Consider the following 27,064-nt stretch of genomic DNA (forward strand, 5'->3'; position numbering starts at 1 on the left):
GGTGTTCAGCAAAGCGGTCTCGCCGTCTGCGTCAGGTCTCGCCAATATATAAAAGGCCACATCGGGAGCACCAGACGCAGTATATCACCCCAGCCGACTCACAGTTGAAGTGTCGCCTCACCTGGAAGGACTGTTTGAGGCCCTGAATGGTGGTAAGGGAGGAAGTGTAAGGGCATGTGTAGCACTTGTTCTGCTTACACGGATAAGTGCCAGGAGGGAGATCAGTGGGGAGGGATGGGGGGGGGACAAATGGACAAGGGAGTCGCGTAGGGAGTTTTCCCTGCGGAAAGCAGAGGCGGGGGGAGGGAAAGATGTGCTTAGTGGTGGGATCCTCATTCTCTATTTAGACACTCTCCTCCATCTATAAATCAATGATCATGGATAAAGCACCCTCTTAACTTTCTCAACTCCGGCCAAGGCATGGATATATATATCAAATGCTGCTGCAGATGACGGAGGAGTAATTGATGGTCAGCATGGACATGTTGGGCCGAAGGGCCTGCTACTGTACTCTATTGCTGTATGCTCTCTCACTTCTCCCATTTCCCTTAAAGCAAGATCATGGAGATAAATAAAAAGTATGTTCCTCTTTCGCCTAAACTCAAAGTTCCAATCATGCTGACCATTAGTATATGTCACTAACACACAAACTCACATATTACTACCATCAGAGAAAAGGTACAGTAGCTGAAGGCACACACTCACCATTTTAGGAACAGCTTTGTCTCCTCTGCCTTTTATAGGTCCATGAACCCATTAACACTACCTCACTTTTTTTGCACTACTTATTGTAATTTACAGTATATTTTATGTATTGCCATGTACTGCTGCCACAAAGCAACAAATTTCCAAATATAAATCAATGATAATGAACGTGATTCTGATTCCAAAATTCAGTCAACATCGACTTCAGTTCCTGAATCAGTTCTGGGTTGACAGGTCAGTGACTCCTGCCACCTGTCCAGAACCATGCAGGTAGGTGACCTGTAGCTTGCTGTCAATGCACAGCAGGAGAAAGGAAGGTAACGTAACTGTTCCATCTTCATGTGGGAAATCCATAAATCACAACCAAAGTTTGCTTGCAAGTCGAATAGTGCATATCTAAAGACACCACTTTCACAAGAAATATCAGTCACGCTTGCTGACGACAAGTGGCAAGTCTCTCCGTAGTTCATTAGTTTAACTACACTCCAGTCCACGCACCAGGAGCAGAGAGAGATGCTGCATAATATCAGGAGTGTAACAACTCACAGCCCACAACCCACCCTGTCAGGCACCTCCTGCCCCATCTGTGTAAAAATCTGCAGATGAACTTCACGAGTTAAGTTGCAGTATCTCTACTAAAATTGCTGCTAACAAACTTTGGCATTCCAGTGGCTGTTACACTGATCACATTTCTGCTCAAAGTGTGGTGGTTACTAAGGTGCTGAACTTTCATTGCGGCTTATGACACAAGCGCAAGCCTTCCAGAATGACTAATTTCTGAAAGCCATTTATCACTTGATTTTTAAAAGGCCAATCCTATATTAATCTCTGCACCAATAACTGTGTGGCTAGGCACAAGCTCAAACATGTCTATAAGTTTGCTGATGATACAGCTGTTGGCAGAAACTCAGATGGCGCCAAGGAGAGAGATAGAGAGAGATAGAGAGAGAGAGAGAGAGAGATTGATTGATTGATTGGCTGGTTGAGTCATGTCATAACAACCACCTTGCACTCGGTGTCATTAAGTGCAAGGAACTGATAGTGGACTTCAGGAAGGGGAGGTTGAGGGAACACACACTAGTCCTCATCGAGGGTCAGGAATGAAAAGGGTGAACAGTTTACAGTTTCAGCCCTGCCTCAGATCACACAGCCTCCCAGTAACACATGGCTGACCTACTGAGTACGGAGATAGGGAGGATTTAGTGAACTTATACACAATTCTGATGCCAAACCAATTACTGAATAATTGTATACTAGATTATTTATGTTTTAGTTGAATTACTGTTGTTCAGTTGCCAATCACATTTCTGTCCACTCACCCCTTGACCCCATGGATGTCTGACTAGAAAATAAAAGCAAAAATGCTGGAAATACATTGGGAAAAGAAACAAGGTTGACACTTCCATTTTGACAAAAGGCTGCTCAATTTGAAACATTAGCTGTTTCTCTTCCCTCAGATATAACCTGTCCTGCTGAGCGTGTTCCCAGCATTTTCTGTTTTTGTTTCAGATTTCCTGCATCTGCAGTTTAATAGATTTGTGTCTGACTCCGATCCCGGATCACCAACGCCATGACACCTGATATCCTTCCTCATATTTTGTGTGCGACAACTAAGAGCTTTTAAATGACAGGATGTTCTTGAAAAGGGACAAAGGCAACCTCTCACCTTCCTAAAGAGGGGCAAGAGAGCTTCTCAAATATGGTGCAAGTGTATTGGCAATTGATTAAGCCGTAGAGACTGGAGAGGTGAAAAGCTGAGGGAGAGATGGTTATGCTTAAAAAAAACTCAGAAACAACAAATGCAATTTTAATAAATTTCAATGTTTTAAAAACAAATTTGATCCCTTACACCAAGTACTAGACGAATGTCAGAATTAATTGCAACCAAGATGATAGTTCTTTGAAATGATGAAGGCCAACAAGCATTTGTATTAAAACAAAGTCCAGTATAAGCACAAAAAAGATTTGACCTGTTGTTGCATTGAACCACTTTACAATTACAAAAGAATTTTAAAAATAATGTGTGCAAGGTAACAGAGTAAGATAAATCTTGTTTATCAGCTTAAAGCATTTATACTAATTGTGTTATCACTAATATGCATTTTGGGAGCAGTGGTATCAAGAGTTGACCAGTGAACGCGCTTCTCAGTGCATTGATTTTCAGCCTAATATTGCCAACCACAGGGAATTTAAGCTCATACAGTCTTCAATTCCAGTCACACTTGGTTTAGAAACATGATATCACAATACAGTGCATTTTTTGGAGCAGTGGTATCAAAAGTGCACTTTAAAAATTTGATCAGTAAATGCCCTGCTCAGCACATTGATTTTCAGCCTAATATTGCCCACCACAGGGCAGTTCAGCTCAAAGCCTTTAATTCAGTCACACTCGATTTGAAAACATGAAATTGCACATACTGTGCATTTTAGAGTTCAAATTGACATGGTACAGAACTTAGTGTCAAACACTGATTTTTTAAAAAAATTATGCATTCTCTCCACCACACAAAATCAAAAAAAATCAGGCACAGATAACAATCAACAAAGGCCAGAGTCCGGGCTCAGTACTGTTCAATTGTCATTTTGGCCTCCAGCTCCAAATCTGAATCTGAGCTGGTGACCGGTTGTTGCTGCAGGTTGTCCCTTGCCCACTCTTTGAACTGTGTCACAACTGCAGCAGAGGGAGCAACCCCTCCCCGCCATCAAATACCCAGGGGATAACTTGTAACCATTCCAATTATGGATTAGATTGGTTTATATTTCAGGTTTTAGAAGAGTGCTAGATGCAGAAAATGGAAGTCGGTATGTAGTTTCCAGAAAGCCCCTCTGCTATTTAAGCTGCATTACGAGGCTCACTGGTTGGATCACTTCTGGAATGTATATCTTGGTTTGGTGGATTCTCACTTTAAAAATGCTACACTTGATTTGGTTACAACTTCAGAAGTTACAATTTTTCAGCAAAAACTGAATTTGCAGATTTCAGGCAAAGCTAGTTATATACTGTGAAATTATCCACGCAACTATTTGAGTGAAAAAAAATCTAGAAAACATAGGTGTGTGGTAAAGTGATAAGGCTTCAAAATTCTGATTTGTAAGTGACAGCAATAGCATTTCCATTATAAATCCCGTTGGGACCGTGTCTTTGCTCATCTCCTGATTTGTCCATGATTCTCTGCTTATCTGTCTGTGTTTCTTTGCCTTTCTCTCCCATTGTATGTCTGCTTTTACATCAATTTTATTCTGTTTGTCTCTCGCAGTCTGCTCTGGTGTCTCACCAGCTATTTCAACAGTTCTTGGTAACTTTTATTTTCTCAACAAATCCAATTTGCGAGACTCTTAGGAAGGCAGATGGATGATAGAAAATGGAGAGGTATGGGGGAGGGAACACTTAGAGTAGGTTATAAGGTCAGCACAACGTTGTGGGCCAAAGAGCTTGTATTGTGCTGTTATGTGCTACGTAAATCCAATTACAAAGCTGGCATATTACCTGCAAAAATGCACAAACCTCAGCATCATGCCTTATTAAAGTTGCATAACTATTCGGTACTTTCAGGGACCTGTTACAAAGTTCAAATGTTTTCTGTGATATCAACACTAATGAAATCCACCCCCCCACCCCACAGAACATGCAATATATTAGCTGCAAGCTTTGGTGGTGATCACCATTTCCTTGATATTAATGGAGGGAGATGACCAAGGTCAAAGACAGCTGTAGAGAGGGTCTATCATCTCAATGTCTTGCTTGTTCATGCCAACAGAAAGTGGCATCGATTTCTAGAGACCACGTAACACTCCCTCCAGTGATTAGGAAGGGTTAATTTGCAAGGTAAGGCTTTGTTACTGAAGTTGGCCTTTTAGAATGGGTTAATCCCATGACCCAGGTCTCTGTCCGGGGTTTGCAATATTCTTCTTTCACCCACCAACTCAGATCAGTGACTCACATGGGACAAATGATCCCAATTATCAAATAACTTCAATAAGTGGAGTCAAGAAAGATAACATCAGAATCGATAGGTGTCACTTCACCACAGATCCATACCATCCCTTACTCTCTACCCATTGTGCTGCCTGTCCTGTTACACTGGCTGATCAAGGATGGAACCAAGAGCAATCCTGGACTTGATGAGAAACTTAAATGGTACTTATTGATCCTTTGGCACAGAAAAGTGGCCCAAGTTTAACAGACATAATGCAGGAGAAAAGTGCAGATCTGGGATTTCTGCAGTTTAGCAGTAAGTTGGTGAATTACGTTGACAGGGTTGAAGGCATGTCAGCTTGGTCCCATTGGTACGCTTATAGAATGGTGCAGCAGCAACACTTGGCAGGATAGTCAGGGGCATATACTTTGTTGTCAACGCCGCAGGTAAAGTAACTGTATTCCTTTCCTTTCCACTCATAATACACTTGAGTGATGGGAATTAACTCAATTGTCTGACGCTGCCAAGAGAAAAAGAACATTCAATTTAGTTAGACTTTGAGGCTCAGATTGGAGTCTAAAATTGGATGCAACTGGAATCTGGGGTTGGTTATGATTTCCTGTCCACATTAATCTTGCTGAAATTGAGAAAACATAAATGATTTCAATACCGACTGATCCAAAAGAGGGTGCAGATCAACAGCAGCTTGCATTCAGGTAAAGCTTTTGACACTATAAAATATCCTGAATTGGGTCAGCAGCGATAACAAAAGATATAGGATCCCAAATGGTGACATGCGGAGACAGTTGAATGTAGAGATACTTTAAGGCATGTCTGGAGAGGGAAGTAGTGAGGTTTAGAATGGGGGTTTTTGAGATTTGTGCCATGTCATAGCTCTGCACTGACTAAAATCATGTGGCAAGGATTGCTTAGGTGAAAAAAGGCAACCAGAGGTCTAGATTGAAGCCTGAAGATCGATCAGAAGTTCAGAGATCAAGGCCCGATGGCCATAGCTTGGGGTGCGCGAATCTCTGAGAGTCCATTGGGGAGGTCAGGGCCAGTGTTTATGAATCCATGAGTCTGACGAAAGAATAAGAAGATGGTCTGTGCTGAGGTTAGAGGACTGTGAATGCGTGTGGCTGGGAGGGAGGAACGAGACGTGTTTCACTGTTGTTGCAATGACGTCTGTTACGCTCTGTTTTGTTATGTTCTGTGCTACTCTGTCAAGCATTGTGGGAGTGCTATGTTGGCAATGAAATTTGTGGCAACACTTGTGGGCTGCCCTCAGCACAACCTTGGACGTGTTGGTTGTTAACACAAAGGATTTCACTGTGTGTTTTGATGTTCATGTGAGAAATAAATCAGAATGTGAATAGCTAACAACAAGAGTTTTACTGTATTGAGACAAAAGAAAGATATTGGGGTAACACATACAAAATGCAGGAGGAACTCAGCAGGTCAGGCAGTATCAATGGAAAGGAATAAACAGCTGACATTTCAGGCCGCGATCCTGCATCAGGACCGGAAAAGATGGGGGAAGAAGTCAGATAAGAAGGGTGGGGTGCAGAAGGGAAGGAGTACAAACTGGACGGTGACTGGCGAAGCAAGGTGAGGGGGCAGCTAGGTGGGTGCAGAGATGATTTATTTGAATTGTTCCTGAGATGAGGGACACAGATTAGACTGAAGAAGCTGTCGATGTGCTCCTTGGTGAAAGGAAGGTTCAGTGGGTGAAGTTTAGGTAGGGCAACTAGAAGGGAACTGTTCCCATTTCTGTTCAGCGTGCGGATCAGGGAACAGAGATTTAAAGTGATGGATGAAAGTGAAGGGAGGGATGTGTCAACGCACAGTAAACATGATCTAGAGGTCTCTGATTGCAAGAGGGAGGAAATAGAGCCTTTTGAGGCATTCAAAGGGGAACTGGAGGGCTGATAGCACACAGTGAAGCAGCAGAGATGGGGATGTGATGGATTGAAGATCTGACATGCACTTAAGGGGTGGTAATATGCAGGGCAATAGGGGTAGGGTGCGGGTGTGGGATTGGCTGGATGGAAAAGCCAGCAGTGTCTTGATGCTCCAAGTTTCCTCCTTCAGCACTCTAGGATTCTAAAAAGCTCTGACGCGTTGTCAAATCACCCATACTGGGCAACTCACCATAACGATCCCACAAAACCATCTTCAGAACAGACAACAAGGGTATATGAGGAAGATGCAGTGAGATTTTGAGAGTTTCAGGCTTAACTTGAAACGTACCTGCTGTATTATAATAGAGGCTCTTGTCAGCTGGACTCGATGCTGCTGGATGGCCTGCTGAGAAGCCTGAGTGATCTTCATCTCTGGAAACGCCACTACAGGACTGACCTAGGGTGACCAAGAAAGGAACAAAGTTCTAGTTTATTGTCATTTGACTGTAAATATATACAAAGAAACAACATTCCTTTTGCTTTAGAATACATTTGTATTATTATTTAGAAAAGGTCAGAAAAAAATCAAGGCCATAGCTTGAAGTTAGAGCACACAGTTCAGTCCCCAGACATTTCTACCTCATTCTGAATTAGCTCCATTTAAAACTCACTAAACTCCATCTAATTCTTGATGTCATTGAGAATGAGGGGGAATCCATGGAAACCTATTGAATATTGGAAGGCCTAGGTAGAGTATATGTACGTGGAGAGGATGTTTCCTATTGTGGAGGAGTCTAGGTCCAGAGGGCACAGCCTGAGAGTGCAATGATATCCCTTTTGAACAGAGGTGTGGAGGAATTTCTTTAGCCAGAGGGTAGTGAATCTGTGGAGTTCATTGACACAGACGGCTAAGGAAGCAAAACTATTGGGTATATTAAAGCCAAGGTTGATAGGCTCTTAATTAGTAAGGGTGTCAAAGATTACGAGGAGAAGGCAGGAGAATGGAGTTGAGAGGGATAATAAATCAGCCACAATGGGCCAAACGGCCTAATTCTACTCCTACAAATATCTTTTAGTCTTGCGTTATAAAACACAACCTAGTCCCTTTACGGAATAAGAGGTGTGAGATGCCCAAAGCTAGACAAAAGTTTTAGTTATATTTTTGTCACAGTGGAGAACGTTGATAAAACTAAGGCTGCTGTGTGTTGTTGGAGGTGCTGTCCTGCCAGTGTGATGTTGAACTGAAGCTCTGACTGTCTTCTGAAATGGAAGTAAAAGATACCTGTGGCATCATTTTGTTCTCCCAATCATCTAACCCATATTCAATCTCGTAGAAACTGTATCTGGATACATGTTAGGGGACATTCTGAGGTCGTAGAAGTCCTTTATTTAAATCTTCCTGACAAAAAGAAAGATATACAAAGGAAAGAATAGACAAAAAAGATGGTCCTAAATGTACAGACAATGGGGAAAAGAAGTAATGGTAGAAAGACATCTTTACCTCTGGAAATCTGTTTTTGGACTGGAGATTGTCTCTCCTACAAGTTCTGAGATCCCTCTGATGTCCTTCCCAAGTCATAATAAGCAATACTTTTCAATCAATAAAATTTAGATGAAAAAGAAACACATTTCATAAGTCTAATAATTCCTAACTGAGTGATAAAATCTTAACTAAAGTTGAAGAAAATTAATGTTAGAATGCAGAGAAGGTAGGTTTGGCTTGTCAGGATAGATATTCTGTTGTGTCACAGAGCCGTACAACACAAAACCAGGCCCTTTGTTCCAAAAAGTCGAGGCATGTTGGTGCTGGACTGTGTGGGGACACTTACAGGGTGCTCCCAGCACATTGTGTTGGTTGTTAACAGAGGCAACACATTTCACTGTCTGTTTTGATGTAAGTGTGATAAATACCATGGCTTGAAAAGGTATTCAGCCCCCACAATTATTTTCACATTTTACTGTCTCATTTTCTAAATATAAAATATGTTGAAGAAGGATTTTTTGAGCTAATCTACAAAGTACTGTGCATCATGTCAACTCAAAAGAAAAATTCCAAAACCTGTCAACAATTTAATAAAAATTAAAAAAGCAAAATTGTGAGGCTGAAAACGTATACATCCCCTTTGAAATTACTATGCTAACTTTCCTCAGTAGCAAAACTTTATGGAGAGACTTGATGGGCCAAACTGCCTGCTTCTGTTCCTATGTCTTATGGTCTTTACCAACTCACCCAATTTGTTGATGTAGAAAATAGGAGAATGACCCGTTTTCAATGAATTTATAAGAATAAACACTACCTCTATCTGCAGGGTTCAACAGCATGGTAGATTTTCAACAGACCAAACCCAAATGAAGACAAAAGGCATTCAAGGAAAGTCAGGGCCATGATAATAGAATAGCACAAATCTGGGTAATGGTACAGGACCATCTCAAAGGCACTGAACATACCTCGGACACTTGTAAGTAAGGTCACTATAATACCAACAGTCACTGTGAGTGAGCTGCAGAAGTCAGTGGCTGTAACTGGAGATGAAGTTCATGGCTCCACAATCTCTATGGCCTTGCACAAGAAGGGTATTTATGGAAGAGTGGCAAGGAAGAAGCCCTGGCTTAAAAAAAAACATACCCTTACCCGTAATGACCTTGCAAAACATCACTTAGTAGATACTGTAAAGAGGGTGGAAAAAGGTCTAGTAGTTGGACGAGACTACAGTGGAACTTTCTGGCCTCAACACTAAGTTGTACGTGTGGCATAAATCATATACTATGTATCAGCCTAGAAACACCATCCCTACTGTAAAGTATGGTGGAGGTAGCATCATTCTATGGGAATGCTTTTCAGCAGCAGGGACTGGAAATCTGGTCAGGATTGATGAGAAGATGAATGTTGCTAAATACCGAGAGATCTTGGATAAAAACCTGCCAGCCTCTGCCAGAAAGCTTAAACTGGGGAGGAAGTTCATCTTTCAGCAGGACAATGGCCAAAAACACACTGCCAGAGGAACCACAACATAGCTTCAAATTAAGACAATTGATGTCCTAGAGTGGCCTAGTCAGAGTCCTGACCTTACATGATTGAACATCTCCAGCAAGGATTCAAGATTGCTGTCCACCACTCCTCCCCATCCAACCAGGCACAGCTTGAGCAATTTTGCAAGGAGGAATGGGCAAATCTTGTCCATCATATTATGCAAGGCTAATAGAGACCTATCCAAAAAGACTATTGGCTGTAATAGCTGAGGAAGACTGTTCCACTAAGTACTGGGGGATGAATACTTCTGAAGTGCTAAAATTTCACTTTCTGAAGTCTTAGCTTTTTGTGTTTCACAATTTCCCCGCTTTTTCAGCTCCACTGTGGAAAAAAAAGAGCATTTGATTCACAAATTAAAAAATCTCTGTTAAATTGATCAAAATCCCTGGTTGTAATGCACTTTTATGTGAACAAAGGGTTGGGGCTAAATCCTTTTTCTAAGCACAGTAAATAATCTGAATTTGAATCTGCTGGCCTTTTGTTGGTGATCTACACTAATCCCATTTGCCTCTATTAGGGCAGTATCCTAACGTTTATTTAGATGTTGTCTGAATGTTTCTCATAGTATTGTATTGGATTTCACCACCTCCTCTGGCAGCATATAGCAAGGATCAAGAGTTAATTTCTCAGTGAAAGTCAGGACCTGAACACTGTTTTTCACTTCTGAAAAACAGACTGAACAAGGAACTACATTGTTCCAGTTACAATATTATGCAGCAGTGTGGGTTGTCAGGTGGATTAGGGAGACTCAGTGAGTACTGACAGGCTGCATGGATGACTGAAGACTTGGCAGTAGAACATAACATGGAAAAATGTTGGGTTATCTACACCGGAACGAAAAATGTAGGTCATTTTTAAATGGTGAGAAATTGGAAAGTGAAAAGCAGACAAAAAAAACACCTGCAGTAAAACTTGGAGTAAAAACTTCTCTGTGCAAGTTAAAAGTTGATGGCTTCATAGTGAAAGGATGAGAGGCTGCCCTTCCTAACTGACCAGACACCTAGTTTTCTGATGCCATTACTAATTCCCCAATCTCATGTTCTAACTAATTAGCATTTACTTCAGTTACTCTATTCCTTTTTATATACATACAATTTAAAAACCGTTTTTGTATTACTTGCTAGTGCATGCTCATATTCTGTCTTAGACTTTAGAATTTTGAACAGTCCATCAGATTTCCCAGGACTCTATCCACACTATCTCACTATTGTGCTCTCTTCCTGTAATTCCTAATTATTCTTATACATTGCTTATTTTAATTCATAGTAATTTTTATGTATTGCACTATACTGCTGCCACAAAACAATACATTTCATGACATTCATCAGTGATAATAAATCTGACCTTGGTTTTTTTTTTAAGCCATTCTTTCTGCTTTTTAAAGTTTTCCTAATTACCTTATGTGTGAGTGAGTGAGAGAGAGCGAGTGAGAGAAGGAGACGTGCGAAGGGGAGAGTGAAAGAGAAGAAAGACAGAGAGGGACAGTTTGTGTACGAGTGCACATAATGTCAAGGAAATACTCAATAGATATCCCATTCTTCCCCATTGGCTCTGCACAGATTTTCCCCTCATTAAGGGCTGCTGTCACATGCCCACTACTGATAGCAGACAGCACAATGACTCCTTTCACCAAAGCACTTTTAAACAAGACTTTCTTTCTTACCATAACTTGTTCATCAGTGAAGATACACTGGCCAATCATTGCTTCATAAAGATTTAAAGGAAGTCCACTTTGTTGATCAGCAATGTATTCAAAAATGTTATTTTTCCTGATCAAGGAAGAAAAAAAAAATTGCAATTTCTTTGGATGTACAGTTCCAGAAAATTATTTTTACCAAATCCATTTGAAATGGAGTTCACTACAAAATTGGTGTTTAATGCATCAAAATAGAGCTCTGCTTCCGGAAATGTCTGTCCCTCGTGGAGATATCTGTAGCAAACAATAAGTTAAACTGTTCAGGCTTCAAGGGACAGTAGGCACTGAAACTTGGGGCAACAAACAAGATCCTGGAAGAACTCAGTAGATCAGGCAGCAGCTGTGGAGAGAAATGGACAGACGATGTTTCAAGTGCACTCTTCTCTCCTCCATCTGTCTATCACCCCTCCTCACATAGATCCACCTATCGCCTGCCAGTTCCAGACCTACCACTGCACCTCACCTCTTTATACTATCTCCCCTCTATGTTTCAGTCCAGATGTAAGGGTCTCAACTCAAGAATGTTGACTAACCACAGTTGCTGCGTAACCCACTGACTTCCTCCAGCATCCTGAGCCTTTCTTCAGTATTTGTGTTTTGTCTTGTTTTATTGCTTATTTTCCTCTTGCAGAAGGAACATCTGGAGGAGGCTGGTCAGTGTCAATCATGGATAGCTAGGGCAATCATCATCATCAGTCATCACCTGTAATTGAGTATGATTCTTCTCCTGGTGGTTGATCTGCTCACTTGTGGGTCTTGAGATGACTGAAAGGCTGATCTGTGATCCACAAGTCCTATTGCAGTGTTGGCAGGTGTAGGTTATTGAAGTGGTGGTGGGTGTAGCTGGTTGGGCCTTTCCCAGCCTCTCCTCACGTTGAAGCCACTCAGTCTCAGTGGCAGGGTGGGGCGTATTCTTCGAGCTGTGCAGTCCCCTCATAGACAGTCCTTCTCCAATTTTTCCAATCTTGTGCTAATTTCTCCCATCCATTCAGGCTGATGTGGCACTTCCTCAGGTGGGTCCTGATATTGTCCTTGAACTGCTTTTTCTATCTTCCAGGAGTGTGCTTTGCATCGTTGAGTTATCCAGACAGGAGTTGTTTAATGAGACAGGAGTCAGGCATACAGATGATGTGGCCGACCCATAGCAATCAGTGCTGAGTCACGATTGTGGCTATGGAGTTAATGTTAGTTTCCTCCAGGAGTTAGTACACCTGTTCTTCTAGCTAACTCTCAGAATCTTTCAAAGGCATCTTTGGTGGTAAGTTTCTAGGGAGTTTATGTGCCTGCTTTATGTTGTCCATGACTCTGCTCCATATAGCAAGGAAGGGAGGGCTATAGCTTTAGAGATCAGAAGCTTAGCATTGGTCTTGATATCCTGATCTTTACAAGCCCTTTCTTAGCATGGCAAAAGCTCCACTTGCACAGCCTATTCTGAGATTTATTTCAAGGTCAACATTGTCTCTTGAAGAAAAAGTGCTGCCAAGATATGGGAAATGATCAGTGTTCTCCAGAGGGATGTTGTCAGCTTGGATGGTTTAGGAGCTTGATCTGAAGCAGATTGGTGCAGGACATAGGTTTTCTTAATGCTTAGATCAAGTCCCAGGAGCTTGTATGCTCTGGCAAAAGCATCCACTATACACAGCAGATCCTCCTCAGAGTGAACTATTATGACATTGTTGTCTGCATATTGGAGCTCCACGATGGAAGTAGTTGACACCTTGCTCTTTGCCTTGAACCTGTTATGATTAAAGGGACTCCCTCCCCCGCCCCCCCCCCATCTGTCCTGTAGAGAATCTGGACTCCTTGTGGGAGGTCTTGGCCTGTGAGGTGAAGAATGGTTGCAATGAACACAGCAGAAAAATTGGGGCAAATGATGCACCCCTATTTGACCCTGGTCTCAACCGTTTCAGAGCCACTGTTGCTGATGACTATTGCACTCATATCGATACGGAGAGCAAGTTGTTGCCCATGCAGCAGGCTCCCCCTCTCCATACAGCAGATAAATCCAAAGGAAGAGCAGAGACCAATAGTTTGGCACCAATGGTGTTGCAGGAGTTGCCAGTCAGCGTTGAACTCAGGGACTCCAGCTCCAGATTTCTCTCTCAGGGTTTACTCCTGAAGCTTTCCCCATGAGTGGGTATAGCCACAAGGCTGAGATCAGAGCTTTCCTTCTCCTGGATGAGCCCCATCTGCCTGGAGTGGCTGGTTTTAAGGTGCCAATAATCTGCCTTTGCCCCTTCTCCTGTCAGTAGAAATGGTTCCACCAGTTATGCCACAAATGAAGGCTGGAGCTGGTGTCAGAGGCTATTTGAGATAAACACCATTGGAAGCATTTAATAGGTAATGGGAGGTCATCCCCATTATTTCCCTCCTCACCCTGGCTATGACCACCGTCAGTAAAGGTGAATTAAAATTGATTCACAAGAACAAGGACATAAAGCTCAGGTTCCATTTGGTTGAACAATAAAAATTTTCAGAGGGGATTTGTAGCGATAATTACCACACATGACATCACATTAATGAAATGTATTCAGACACCATTCCTACACAACTATGGTGTGCTCAACTGCTGCAGGGAGTTTGATCACCAAAACTCATTCAATTCTTCATTCAACCAACTACTACACCTTAGTTCCAACTTTCCCTCACTTTCCAACTTTGTCCACACCTATCTCCCTCCAGGCAATATGGCCCTTGGCTGAAGAACACTTCTCTCCAGGTCTGGTAACTTCAGGCAGCTTAAATATCATGATGCCACAGACAGTAGCTGAGGTCAGGATCGAACCCGGTTCTCTGGAGGCAGGAAGTGCAGAGGCAGTGGTTTTACTTGCCGTGCCTTTCATCTACCTGATCCCTGACTTCTAACCATTTCCTTGGCAACTTCTGCCCTCAAGACCCTCCTCCTAGCTGATAATTTCACCAGGACTCTACCACTAACAAAATCCTCCTCTTATGCACTCCCCAATCTTCCCCAATCCTTTCACTGTCAACCCCCTCCATATCCCCTCAGTTACCTTCCCCTAAATTATCTTCGCACACCAATTATCTCCCCTCATGAAGCCCTCTCTTTGCCATAGTGGGAAACTGCACAGACAAGGACAGGTTTGCCACACACTATGATCTGGGCGTTGTTTATGGAAAGGAATGGAATCCTTCACCCAAATAGCACGAGCAGTTGAAAAACTTCCTACCCCCTAACCAACACTGCCGTCTAATAGTGTGCAGTACATGAAAAAAGTTCTGAGCTTACCACTTGACTATTAGCTGGATGTAGACCAGGAGTTGTCCACTTTGGCAACATGTACTACAAGGTTTTGTTCCAGTGCCGCTGCACAGCATACAGCTGAGGACCAACAAGAAAGCAACATCACTTAAAGCAGCATTCCATCACCAACTCTGAGACCCATTCACCTCATAATATGTGCTGACCCTACGGTCAAGAAACATGCTTATCTGAAAAGGTACTGGGGTAAACGTTATGGTAGATTTTTGAGGAATCTTGAATGGTATAAAAAAGGACAATTTCTTTGTGCGAGTGGTAACCTTCTCTTAGACTGAGTCACAGTGCTAAGAATTGGACAGAGAGGGAGAAGGCAAGGGGATGAGGCAAGAGTGGTAGAGCAGTGGGAAAGGGAAAGGAAAAGCCTTCAGACATCTGTGGTTCCCTCTGGCAATACATTGTGTGGAATGGCTTAGTGACTGGTTGACAAGTATCACTTTTTTTTTACTAATTTATTAATCATCTTATTTTCTTTCTGTATATTTATATTTTACATACAGTAACTGGGCTGAGAAGTGGCAAATGCAGTTTAACCTGGATAAGTGTGAGATGGTTCACTTTAGTAGGTCAAATATGACGGCAAAATATAGTATTAATGGTAAGACACTTGGCAGTGTGGAGTATCAGATGGATCTTGGGATCCGAGTCCATAGGACACTCAAAGCTGCTGCGTAGGCTGACTGTGTGGTTAAGAAGGCATATGATGTATTGGCCTTCATCAACTGTGGGATTGAGTTCAAGAGCTGAGAGGTAATGTTACAGCTATATAGGACCCTGGTTAGACCCCACTTGGAGTACTGTGCTCATTTCTGGTCACCTCACTACAGGAAGGATGTGGAAACTATAGAAAGGATGCAGAGGAAATTTACAAGGATATTGCTTGGATTGGGGAGCATGCCTTATGAGAATAGGTTGAGTGAACTTGGCCTTTTCTCCTTGAAGCAATGGAGGATGAGAGGTGACCTGATAGAGGTGTATAAGATGATGAGAGGCATTGATCGTGTGGATAGTCAGAGGCTTTTTCCCAGGGCTGAAATGGCTAACATGAGACGGCATAGTTTAAGGTGCTTGGAAGTAGGTACAGAGGAGATGTCAGGGGTAAGTTTTTTTACACAGCGAGTGATGAGTGCATGGAATGGGCTGCCGACGACGGTGGTGGAGGTGAGTACGATAGGGTCTTTTAAGAGACTCTTGGATAGGTTACATGGAGCTTAGAAAAATAGACGGCTATGGGTAACCCTAGGTAATTTTTAAAGTAAGCACAGCATTCTGGGCCGAAGGCCCTGTATTGTGCTGTAGTTTTGCTTCTATGTTTTTTCCTTTCTATTAAAGCAGACTCTTATAACCTTTATACATGTACAGTACAGCACTTCCTTTGTTTACAGGTACCTCTTGCAGCTGAATCAGAAAAGAACAAGGAACGGATTTTTAAAATGTTTTTGTTACACAAAGTGCATTCTGGCAGAGGATTATAAATCTCTGCTATTCTCCATTCCGGGGGAATATGGAAATGCTTAAAAGAAGAAGATGATCAAGTGTTCAAAGTTCAGGGAATTGAGGGCTGCGAGGAAGAGTAGCTGAGACCCGGGTAAATCAGCCACTTGAGAAATTCCAAGTTTTTTAAAAAACCAATTTGACCCTTTTGAGTAAAAAGAACAAGGGTCCTACCGTAGAGAATGCAGTATAGCCTTGGTGAATACATCCTGGTATCACCATGGGTCTGTGATGACAGGATTACTTGCATATGAATGTGACGACAGATAACTCTCACTGTTTGCAATATTAAACCACTGGAGATGCCACTGGAAGTACTGGAGTTGGAAAATGACCAAGTCCTTGGTCTCAGTATCTTTGCAATGTCACTTACAGCTTTCTACATCTCATATACAGTACAACACATATATACATTGATAATAAATTTAATTTGAACTCCCCCACCCTCTCCACCAAATACAATTAACTCCTATATCCTGAGCCCCAAAGTCTTACTGGGTCTCTTGCATTCACTTCTGATGTAGGGTCTTTGATTCGCTAACTCTGCTTCTCTCTCCCGACCAGAGATGCTGCCTGAACTGCTGTGTGTTTTCCGCACTTGCTGTTTCAACTTCACCAATTCAGCGCTGTGCCTTGGGACAAGTTTGCTTACCGTTGAAAGCCACTGCCACGGCAGCGATTGCACCTATCATCGAACTGGAAACCACGTCCGCCGCACGACTGACATCTCACCTGAATTTACAGAACAGTGTTACAACCCATTGGACAAGAGACGATTGCCCCAACACAGGACCCCGATAAACGGCAAGGCATATCATTGATCACACGCTAACATTAAGAGAAAAGCATACTTTGTCATGTCCTAGACCAGCTTTCCATTTCTCCATTACTTTAAACCCATCTTTCCCACATAGTCATACTCCCTTGAGGATTTCCTGTTCCTTCTCAAGTCTGATTGCACTCAACCATAAGCAATGTACCCACTATTCACTAGTTGTCATTTAAAGTTAAATTGGATAGATATATGGACGGGAAAGGAATGAAGGGTTATGGGCTGAGTGCAGTTCAGCACGGACTAGAAGGGCTGAGATGGCCTGTTTCCGTGCTGTAATTGTTATATGGTTATAGTCACATTAAAGGTTCAGGGGCCACTAAAGGAGACAATATACATGATCCTGAAATTCTCATCCGTAGATGCTGCCTGACCAGCACATTGTACGTTTTGTTTTAGATTTCCAGCATCTTCAGCATCTCTTATGTCTATGATCCTGAAATTTATTTATTGATTGAGATACAGTGCAGAGTTGGCCCTTCCGGTCCCCTGAGCCACGTCTCTCAGCAACCCCCCGATTTAATCTGAGCCTAATCACAGGACAGTGTGGCACGTGGCCAAGTGGTTAAGGCGTTGGACTAGCGATCTGAAGGTCGTGGGTTCAAGCCCCAGCCGAGGCAGTGTGTTGTGTCCTTGAATAAGGCACTTAACCACATGATGCTCCATTCCACCCAGTTGAAAATGGGTACTGGCAAAATGCTGGGGGTTAACCTCGCGATAGACTGGCGTCCTATCTGGGGGGGGTGGGTGGGGGGGAAGTCTTGTACTCTCAGTTGCTTCGTGCCACGGAAACCTTAATAAGCACCGGCCTGATGAGTCTATAAGGTTCGGGACAGACTTTAACTGAACTTTTTAATCACAGGACAATAACCAATTGACCACAATAACCAATTGACCTACCAACCAGTACACCCTTGGAGTGTGGGAGGAAACTGGAGCACCCGGAGGAAACCCACATGGTTGTGGGGAGAACGTACAAAATTCCTCACAGGCAGCAGGGGCAGGAAATGAACCCTGGTCACCTGTACTGTAAAGGGTTGTGCTAACCACCACGCCACCGTGTCGCCCCAAATCCTTGGCATGTATCTGGAGTATCTGAAGGAAACCCATGCGAACACACAAATTCTAACAGGCAGGATTGAATCTGGGTTGCTGGAGCTGTGACGGAACAGCCCTACCAGCTGTGTCACGGTGTCACCTTTATTAACCCCATCACAGACAAGAGAAAATCTGCAGATGCTGGAAATCCAAGCATTCTATTAACCCGATGGTCTTCGGAGAAAGCAAGTGCCGATGAGAAAATGAGAAAGCTGGAGATTACTCCTCACCCTTCCAATTGCCGTGCAGTTGGTACATGCTTTTCTACCCAACGCCATGCATGAGTGGCATCCCTAGAGAGGCGAGAAAAAAAAACACAACAGGATTAACCTTGGCTCCATTCCACATCTCAAAGTCAGAAGGCGCTCAGTACTTTGACTAAGATTTCGAATGCAGAGAACAAGTCTGATATGTGGGACTAGAGCTTCACACCTTTGAGGAAATCTTCAAAAGGTGTTGCCAGATCAAGGCAGAATACGTTATTAAAGAACCCCCACCAGCCAGCCACCAGCCAGGACATGCCCGCCTCACATTGCTACTAGCAGGGAGGAGGTACCGGAGCTTGAAGGCAGACAGTCAATATTTTTTCCCTTTCTGAATGGACAATGAACAAACCCATGAACACTACCTCGCAGTTTTTGCTCTCTTTGTGCACCACTTATTTATTAATATATATTTCTTATTGTAACTGATAGTAATTTTTTAAAATGTCTTTCACTGAAGTGATGCTGCAAAACAACAAATTTTATGACATTTGTCACTGCTAATAAGCCTGATTCTGATTGCTGAGGTTGGCCACCCATCTGTTCTGAAGAGGGAGTGCCGCTTTTTACGGAGAATCTACAAGTCAAGGCCAAAGTTGAGATTATTGACATATGCACGAGTAGACGTAAGCACAGATGCGATGAGTAACATTCGTGCAGCAATATCACAGGAATGCAGCATCAGATGAGGAGCATTCACATGAAATATGTAGACTAAGCACAAATTATACATGCTTTTACAAGAAAGAACATAATTAGAATAGAAACGTGGTCCACTTTAGTGCAAAGTGACTGAAGTGATTGTGGCATTGCTAAAGTACAGTGATTATAGTTGTGCAGGCTGGTTGAAGAGAAGTAGCTGTTCTTGAACCTGGTGGTCCGGAGCTTCATGCTTCACCTCCTGCCTGATGGCCGCTGCGAGGAAATGGCGTGGCCCAGATAGCGGGAACCTCTAATACTGCATGCAGCGCCTCCTGCAAATAACATCAACGGCAGCGAGGGATGTGCCAGTGTTGAACTGGGCCGAGTCCAACCACATAATGGCTCTTAACCAAACTTAAGCAGGTTTGCTGGTGCTCAGCTTGAACTACACTAGATATCACTGTAACAAGCACATCATCCTTCCAAAATTTAAAAAAAACAGGGTTAGGTAAACAAACAGAAGAAGCTGGCTGTGCACCTGATAAACCATCAGAAGATACTAGGTGGTTAGAACAGTGCTTCAAGACCGAGGTTGTTTTTACTCTTTGGACAGTATTTATGCACGATTGAGAGAGCCACATTTAAAAGATCATTCACTGTAAGCATATTTGTTTTATTAAGACCGTTCAGTTCAGTTCAAGAACAGGACTTTCCAAAGTAAAAATGATCATGATTTAATTAATAAACACAGTGAAGGATAAGTTAAAAAAAATCGTTCCCAGAAGATCTACTGCCTCACATCCCGACTCACTCTGGTTTCTCCGGGTTCATCAGATGCGTGGAGAGGGGGAGCCTGCTACACGGGCAGCAGCTTGCTCTCCATATCAGACTGCCCAGGCTTGCGTATTCCGACAGATAGGACGTAACATCCATGGTCGACCCTGATCGACGGAGGCCTCACCTCCCACATCCCAAGAATGTGTGGGTTGCAGGTTAATTAGCCACCATAAATTGCCCCTAGTGTGCAGGTGTGTATTAGAATCTGGGAGTAATTGATGGGAACGGAGGTACAGAGGAAATGTCAGGGGTAAGTACGAGGAAATCTGCAGATGCTGGAAATTCAAGCAACACACATCAAAGTTGCTGGTGAACGCAGCAGGCCAGGCAGCATCTCTAGGAAGAGGTACAGTCGACGTTTCAGGCCGAGACCCTTCGTCAGGACTAACTGAAGGAAGAGCTAGTAAGAGATTTGAAAGTGGGAGGGGGAGGTGGAGATCCAAAATGATAGGAGAAGACAGGAGGGGGAGGAATGGAGCCTCTGTCCCTCTCACTATACTATACCCCTTGCCCATCCTCTGGGCTCCCCCCCCCCCACCTTTTCTTTCTCCCTAGGCCTCCTGTCCCATGATCCTCTCATATCCCCTTTGCCAATCACCTGTCCAGCTCTTGGCTCCATCCCTCCCCCTCCTGTCTTCTCCTATCATTTTGGATCTCCCCCTCCCCCTCCCACTTTCAAATCTCTTACTAGCTCTTCTTTCAGTTAGTCCTGACAACGGGTCTTGGCCTTAAATGTCGACTGTATCTCTTCCTAGAGATGCTGCCTGGCCTGCTGCGTTCACCAGCAACTTTGATGTGTGTTGTCAGGGGTAAGTGTTTTTTTATTTTACACAGACAGTGGTGAGTGCATGGAATGGGCTGACAGCGGCGGTGGTGGAGGCGGAAACGATGGTGGAAGCCTAGGTAATTCTAAGGTAAGGACATGTTCGGCACAGCTTTGTGGGCCGAAGGGCCTGTAATGTACTGTAGGTTTTCTATGTTTCTAATGTGGGGAGCACAGGATGCAGGAAAAATTAGCAGGAGAATCTAAGTGCCTCCATCTATGTGATAAGGAATAAGGAAAAATATGGCTGTGCTCTCTTCTTGCTACCACCATCAGGTAGGAGCTACAGCAGCTTTAGGTCCCATATCTCCAGGTTCAGGAACACTTATAACCCTAAACATCAGGCTCCTAAACCAGAGTGGATAACTTCACTCACCTCAACAATGAACTGATTCCACAATCTATGGTCTCACTTTCATGGACTCTACAATTAATGTTTCCAACATTATTTATGTATTTGTTTATTTATTTTGGTTTTTCTTTTTGTATTTGCACAATTTGTCATCTTTTGCACATAGAGTGTTTATCAGTCTTTGTGAGTAGTTTTTCATTGATGCTACTGTTAATCTTGCAAGAACATGAAACTCAGTGTATTATATGGTGACGCAGTATACCGTATATACTTTGACAATAAATCTACTTTTATTTTGAAATAAGTGATTTGCAAGTGGGATTATTAAATTGATATATTGGTTTATTACTGTCACATGTACTGAGGTAAAGTTGGAAATTTTGTTTTGTATGTTATCCATACAGATCATTTCATCACATCAGTGCTTTGAGGGAGTACAAGGGAAAACAATGAGTGAATGCAGAGAAAGTACAATTCAGGCAGACAGGAAGGTGGAAGGTCACAGCAAAGTAGATTGTAAAGCCAAGAGGAGCCATCACACTAGGGAAATATTTAGTAGTCTCATAACTGCTGTCTTTGAGCCTGGTGGTATGTGCTGATCTTACCTTCCGCCTGATGCTGAGGTCACGAGGCTTGGGAGTTTCAAGCACCAGTGGTTACCAATAACTTGTTCTGATCCAACCACATGGATGCCATGTTTAAAGAAGCACACCAGTGCTTCTACTTCCTCAGGAGACTAAAGAAATTTGTCATGTCCCCTTTAGCCCTCACCAATTTTTATCAATGCGCCACAGAGCATCCTATCTAGAAGCATTGTAGCTTGGTACGTCATTTTTTCTGCTCAAGGCTGCAAGAAACTTCAGAAAGTTATGGACACAGCTCAGCACATCATGGAAACCAGTCTCCCATCTATGGACTCTGTCTAATCTTCTTGCTGGCTCGGTAAAGCAGCCAGATAATCAAAGGCCCCACACGTCCCAGAAAGCCAAATTACAGTCTACTTATTCAATTTTTATTCAATTTTTGAAAAACAGAATAGTTTAAGAACTTATTTTAAAGATGCAAAGAACAGGCTCGCTTGACTGTCTGCTTTTCTCCAATGAGCTATTAACAACCTTCATTGGGGAGAGCATCATATTTATCATGTGAAACTCAAGGTACAGTATATAAATTCAAAACACTTCCACTTGGACAACCAATCTTTCAATAACAATCTGTACCAAGGTAGACTCAGCCTCTGGGCAATAAGAGGAATTTGGCCCTCAATTTCAATTCCTTCCAAATTATCCATTCAATAAAGTTTCCAAAATTATCACCATGTTCGTCTAACATATCAACTCCAAATAGATCGATACTTTTCATCTTTAGGCAATTAAGCTCAAAGTAAATTTATTATCAAAGTATGTATACGTCACCAAATACCACCCTGAGATTCATTTTCTTGCAGGCATTCACAGCACAAAGTAGTACAATAGAATCTATGAAAAGCCACACACACACACACAGTGATTAACTGTGCAAATACAACAATAAACAATAATAAATAATAAATAAATAATTAATACTGAGAACATGAATTGCAGAGTCTTTGAAAGTGAGTCCATAGGTTCGTTCAATGATCAATTCAGTGTGCTGGTGAGTAAAGATGTTGAAGAGTAGTAACTCTTCAGGAACCTGGTGGTATGGGACCTGATGCTCCTCTATCCCTATCCTGACAGTGGTAGGAAGAAGAGAGCATGGCCTGGCTGGTGGGTGCCCTTGATGATGGATACTACCCTCTCGTGGCAGTGCTCTTTGTAGATGTGCTTTATGGTGGGGAGGGCTTTTCCTGTCATGAATTGAAAGGTATCAACCACTTTTTGTAGGCTTTTTCTTTCTTGAGCATTGGTGTTTCCATACCAGGCTGTGATGCAACCAGTCAGGATACTCTCTACTGTACAAGTACAAAAGTTTGTTGAAGTTTTAGATGACATGCAGAATCTCTGCAAACTTTTAAGACAGCCATGCTTTCTTTGAAATGGAATTTACGTGCCAGTCCCAGGGCAAATCCTCTCATGTGACAATGCCCAGGAATTGAAAGTTACGGATGGTGATTGTGGATGAGACATTGTTCCTGATCCAAACTGACTAAGGTCTGCAAGTGAGGAAATCAATGATCCAGTTACACAATGAAGTATCAAAGCCTAGGTGTTGGAGCTTATTGATTTGTTTTGAGAGGATGATAGTGTTCAATGCTGAACTGTAGTCAATGAAGAGTATTCTGACGTCTGCATCTTCATGATCTAGATGTTCCAGAGCTGAGTGGAATGAAATGGCATCTTGTGCCAGTAAGCAAATTGGAGAAGATCCAAGTCACTCCTCAGAAAGAGCTGACATGTTTCTCGAACAATCTCTCAAAGTACTTCATGAATGTAAATACTACTGGACAATAGTTATTGATCCGGTTAGGATTTTCCATGGCAAAATAAGGGGGAAGAGGAGAGGGTGTGGGGAGAGGGCAGAGAGGGGGAAACGCGGAAACACTAGTTCTGCTGTTTACAGGAATGAACTCATGTATGGACATCAAATGTTTGACTTTAATAATATCATAGGAACATATACATACATATGTATACAAACATAAGTAAGTTAAAAGTGTCCATAAGTTGGATATTTGTTGCCCGGGGCCAGTTTGTATAATGTTTAAAAGGAAACATACCTTAACGGAGGAAGTGTGAGGCACGGGGACTTTCTCGGTGTAGTCCTGAAACATTTGGGGTATGTGCACTACAATATCCCAGGGAAGTGGAGCAGGCCCATAGGCATTGCTGTCCACAAACTGACCTAAAACAGCAAGACACCATCAGCAGGTTCTAAACTGCTGAGTTTAGAAAACACTTCTCACAACAAATTAATAATATTTCACACAATTCAAGAATCAGATTAAGTTACATTAGAATGTCAAATTCAGGGAATATACATCATTGGATCTACAGATGATATCCAAGTTCTCTGAAGTGCACAAGGATGTTGAAGGCAGCACATTGGGCAATGATGCGGACTCATAGCTCCAGTTACTGGGTATGACCTTGACCTCGGCCTCGTGAGCTGTCTGCATTGAGTTTGCATGCTTTCCTTGTCACTCTGTCAGTTTCCCATACCAAGTGCTTCGGTTTCGAGTTATATAAAGCTTTCATTTGGCTGTACTCGGGAGAAACTCGTTCAGTTCTGTCATCCCATTACAGGAAGTACATGGAAACTTTAGGGAGGATACAGAAGAGGTTTACTGGGGTTCTGCCTGGATTAGAGTGCGTAAACTTATAAAGACAAGTTGGACAACCTTGGGCTATTTCATCTGGAGTGCTGGCAGCTGAAGGGAGGCCTGATAGGTTTATAAAATTATAAGAGGCATAGATATGGTAAAAATGTCAAATACTAGAGAAGGTGAGAGGGAAATGGTTTGAGAGAGACGTGCAGGGCAAGTGTTTCTCAGACACAGAGCATGTGGAAGATACCTGGAACAGGTTGCCAGGGTGGTAGAAGTAGGTAAGATAACAGACTATTAGACACAGAAAGATGCAGGGAACGGAGGCACATGGATCATGGGTAGGAGGAAGAGATTTAGTTTAACTTGGTATCATGTTCAGCATAGGCATCGTGGGCTAGAGGGCCTGTTTTATTCCATATCAAAGATCAGAGAGGCATAGATAAGAGTAGACAGGGGATATCTGGTTCTCAGTGTTGAAATGTCTAATACCAGAGGGCAGGCAATGAAGGTGAGGGGGGGTTAGGTTGAAAGAGGATGTGAGAAGTAAGTTCTTTACTCACAGTGGTGAATGCCTGGAATGCGCTACCTGGTATGGGGGTAGAGGCAAATACATTAGAGCCTTTTAAGAGAAGTCTGAATAGGCAAATGGATGTAAGGAAGATGGAAGGATATGGCCATTGTTTAGGTAGGAGGGATTAATGGGATTAAATGTTTGTGATTTGTGTTTTAACTGGTTTGGCACAACATAGTGGGCTGTATGGTCTGTTCCTGTGCTGTACTGTTCCGTGTCCTTTGTTCTATCTGCTGACTGGTGGTTAATTACTCACTGTAAATTATCCCTGGTGTGGCTGGATGGGAGGAGAATTGTGGGAGTTAAGGGCATGTGAAAGAGAATAGGTTACAGGAAAAATAAGTGGGGGAGGGGAATAGAAATTGGAATTGTGGGATTGCTTTGAGCATCTTAATGAGTCGCCTTTGTTGTGAAGGAAATACACAATATGAAAAAGGTAAAACTAAAAAGGCAGAAAGAAGACACAATTATGTGAGGGCAGGGAAATATCTTGAGTTATGGATGGTGTTCGGCAAAAGGATGGGGAGACCTCATCAACTGCAGAATTTGATGGCAGAGAGAATTAATTACTGGCAGGGTTACACATAGGAAAATGGAGGCCAAGAGTGTCTTGGAACCATGAACGGGTAGACGACAGGGACCTAAGGCATGTTTGATGAACTGATTTTGGGCCAATCAGTCTATGGAGTGAAATGGACAGTTAATGCTCCTGGTTGAGACCCTTCATCTGGACCAGGGTTCCTCCAGCAACTTGTGTGTTGCTCCAGATTCCAGAATCTGTATTCTTTTGCGTGTCCCATTGATCTTGGGTCAACCAGAAGGACAGAACTCCAATGCAATAAAATACTCAGAGGTGTCGTCAGTTTGGTCCCTGTGAAGTTCTTTGGGTTCAACTTACTTTGCTGGTCATGTGCTCACCTGTATAGGGCTTTGATGTCCACTCAGTTGATCTGGATTCAGTGAAGCTTTCCAGGCGATACTAGAGTAAAATGAACCCAGTTTAGGAACGGCTCAGAGAATGTCTTCTTACAGTATTTAAATAACTTTTCATGGCTCAGTCTCATCAGCATTAGGTTACTGGTGGCACTGATCCGGGTGCTTCCCTTCTTATGCAAATAGATTTAGGTCCTGTTCACCATGAATGACCTTTCCCAAATACTTCCTTCACTCTATCGTGTTCTCCCTTCCACAAAGGGCTCCAAAAAACTGCCTTTACAACTGCTTTCTCACTCCTCACTTGCCCCAAGTACTTCAAGATGATTCAGGCCAACAGGTATGTTGTTTGGTGCAACTCAAATTTTAAGTGATTTTGGAGCCACCCTTGGCTTCAGATTCTACAGGGAATTTACAGAAGTCAATACTGCCATGCTGTGTATTAATATAAATTCAGAATGATACTGGACCTCTCCATCGATCAGAAGCTTCTTTCAGCAGAAAGGAATTCTTTCAAAAAATTGGATGCAAGTTAATAAGTTGTTACCATGAATAGTTAACATTTACAGCAGTGTAGATTTCATAGACATAAGACATTAATTACTACAAAAGGCAGCATTTGCGAATTTACCTCGTAAACATAGCAGTTTAAACCAGACTACAGATCTATTAGAAAATGGAGGGCTGCTTTGCACGAATAGCAGGCGGAACTAATTAAAGGAGATCTACACTTGAAAACTTTCCTAAGACTTTGAAGTTTTTGCCACAACTATCTCAAACACAGGCTTCCTTAAATTATCAGGCTTCCTTTAGCATGAAACTAATGGGCTAGTCTCACTGAAAGGGAAACTAGGCAGAAGCACAAGTCCTGGGTTGTTCATACCCTATTGCTGACAAACTTCTATCTAGTGGTTTGACAACAGGATGCTATGTTGCAATTGTACAGATGTTTGAAAGATTGCATTTGGAATATTGCGTTCAATTTTGGTAACCCTGACATAGGGAAGATGCCTTTAGTTGGAAAGGGTGTACAGGAGATTTACAATGACATTGTTGGGATCTGAGGGGACTGAATTATGAAGAAAGGCTGAGACGGTTGGGACTTCATTCATTGACACATAGGAGAATGCTTAAGAACTGAGATGAGGAAGAACTTCTTTAGCCAGAGGGTGATAAATCTGTGGGATTCATTGCCGCAGATGGTTGTGGAGGCTAAATCATTGGGTATGTTTAAAGTGGTGGCTGATAGGTTCTTGAATAGTAGGAGTGTCAAAGGTTGCAGGGAAAAGGCAGGAAAATGAGGTTGAGAGGGATAATAAATCAGCCATGATGAAATGGCACAGTGGACTCGATGGGCTGAATAGCCTGGTTCTGCTTCTACGTCTTATGGTTTAATGAGTGACATAAATGGGATGAACACAATAGTGTTCCCCCCAGAGTTG

The 27,064-nt window shown here is 42.6% G+C and overlaps 1 protein-coding gene across 1 annotated transcript in view; it reads right to left on the bottom strand.

Moving 5' to 3' along the window:
• Positions 1-2,500: 2,500 nt before the first annotated feature.
• Positions 2,501-27,064, bottom strand: part of ssuh2.4 (ssu-2 homolog, tandem duplicate 4) — a 70,084-nt gene continuing 45,520 nt past the window's right edge. The window contains exons 6-13 of the mRNA XM_063067840.1: positions 25,608-25,668; positions 23,570-23,694; positions 18,185-18,247; positions 16,677-16,756; positions 14,501-14,593; positions 11,218-11,323; positions 6,873-6,980; positions 2,501-5,142 (exon numbers count right to left, since the gene is read on the bottom strand). Coding sequence (XP_062923910.1) covers positions 4,999-5,142; positions 6,873-6,980; positions 11,218-11,323; positions 14,501-14,593; positions 16,677-16,756; positions 18,185-18,247; positions 23,570-23,694; positions 25,608-25,668 — 780 coding nt within the window. The 3' untranslated portion in view covers positions 2,501-4,998. The remainder of the gene's footprint in view (positions 5,143-6,872; positions 6,981-11,217; positions 11,324-14,500; positions 14,594-16,676; positions 16,757-18,184; positions 18,248-23,569; positions 23,695-25,607; positions 25,669-27,064) is intronic.

Source organism: Mobula hypostoma, chromosome 15 (genome assembly GCF_963921235.1).
Source record: "Mobula hypostoma chromosome 15, sMobHyp1.1, whole genome shotgun sequence".
In the NCBI taxonomy this organism is placed as follows: domain Eukaryota; kingdom Metazoa; phylum Chordata; class Chondrichthyes; order Myliobatiformes; family Myliobatidae; genus Mobula; species Mobula hypostoma.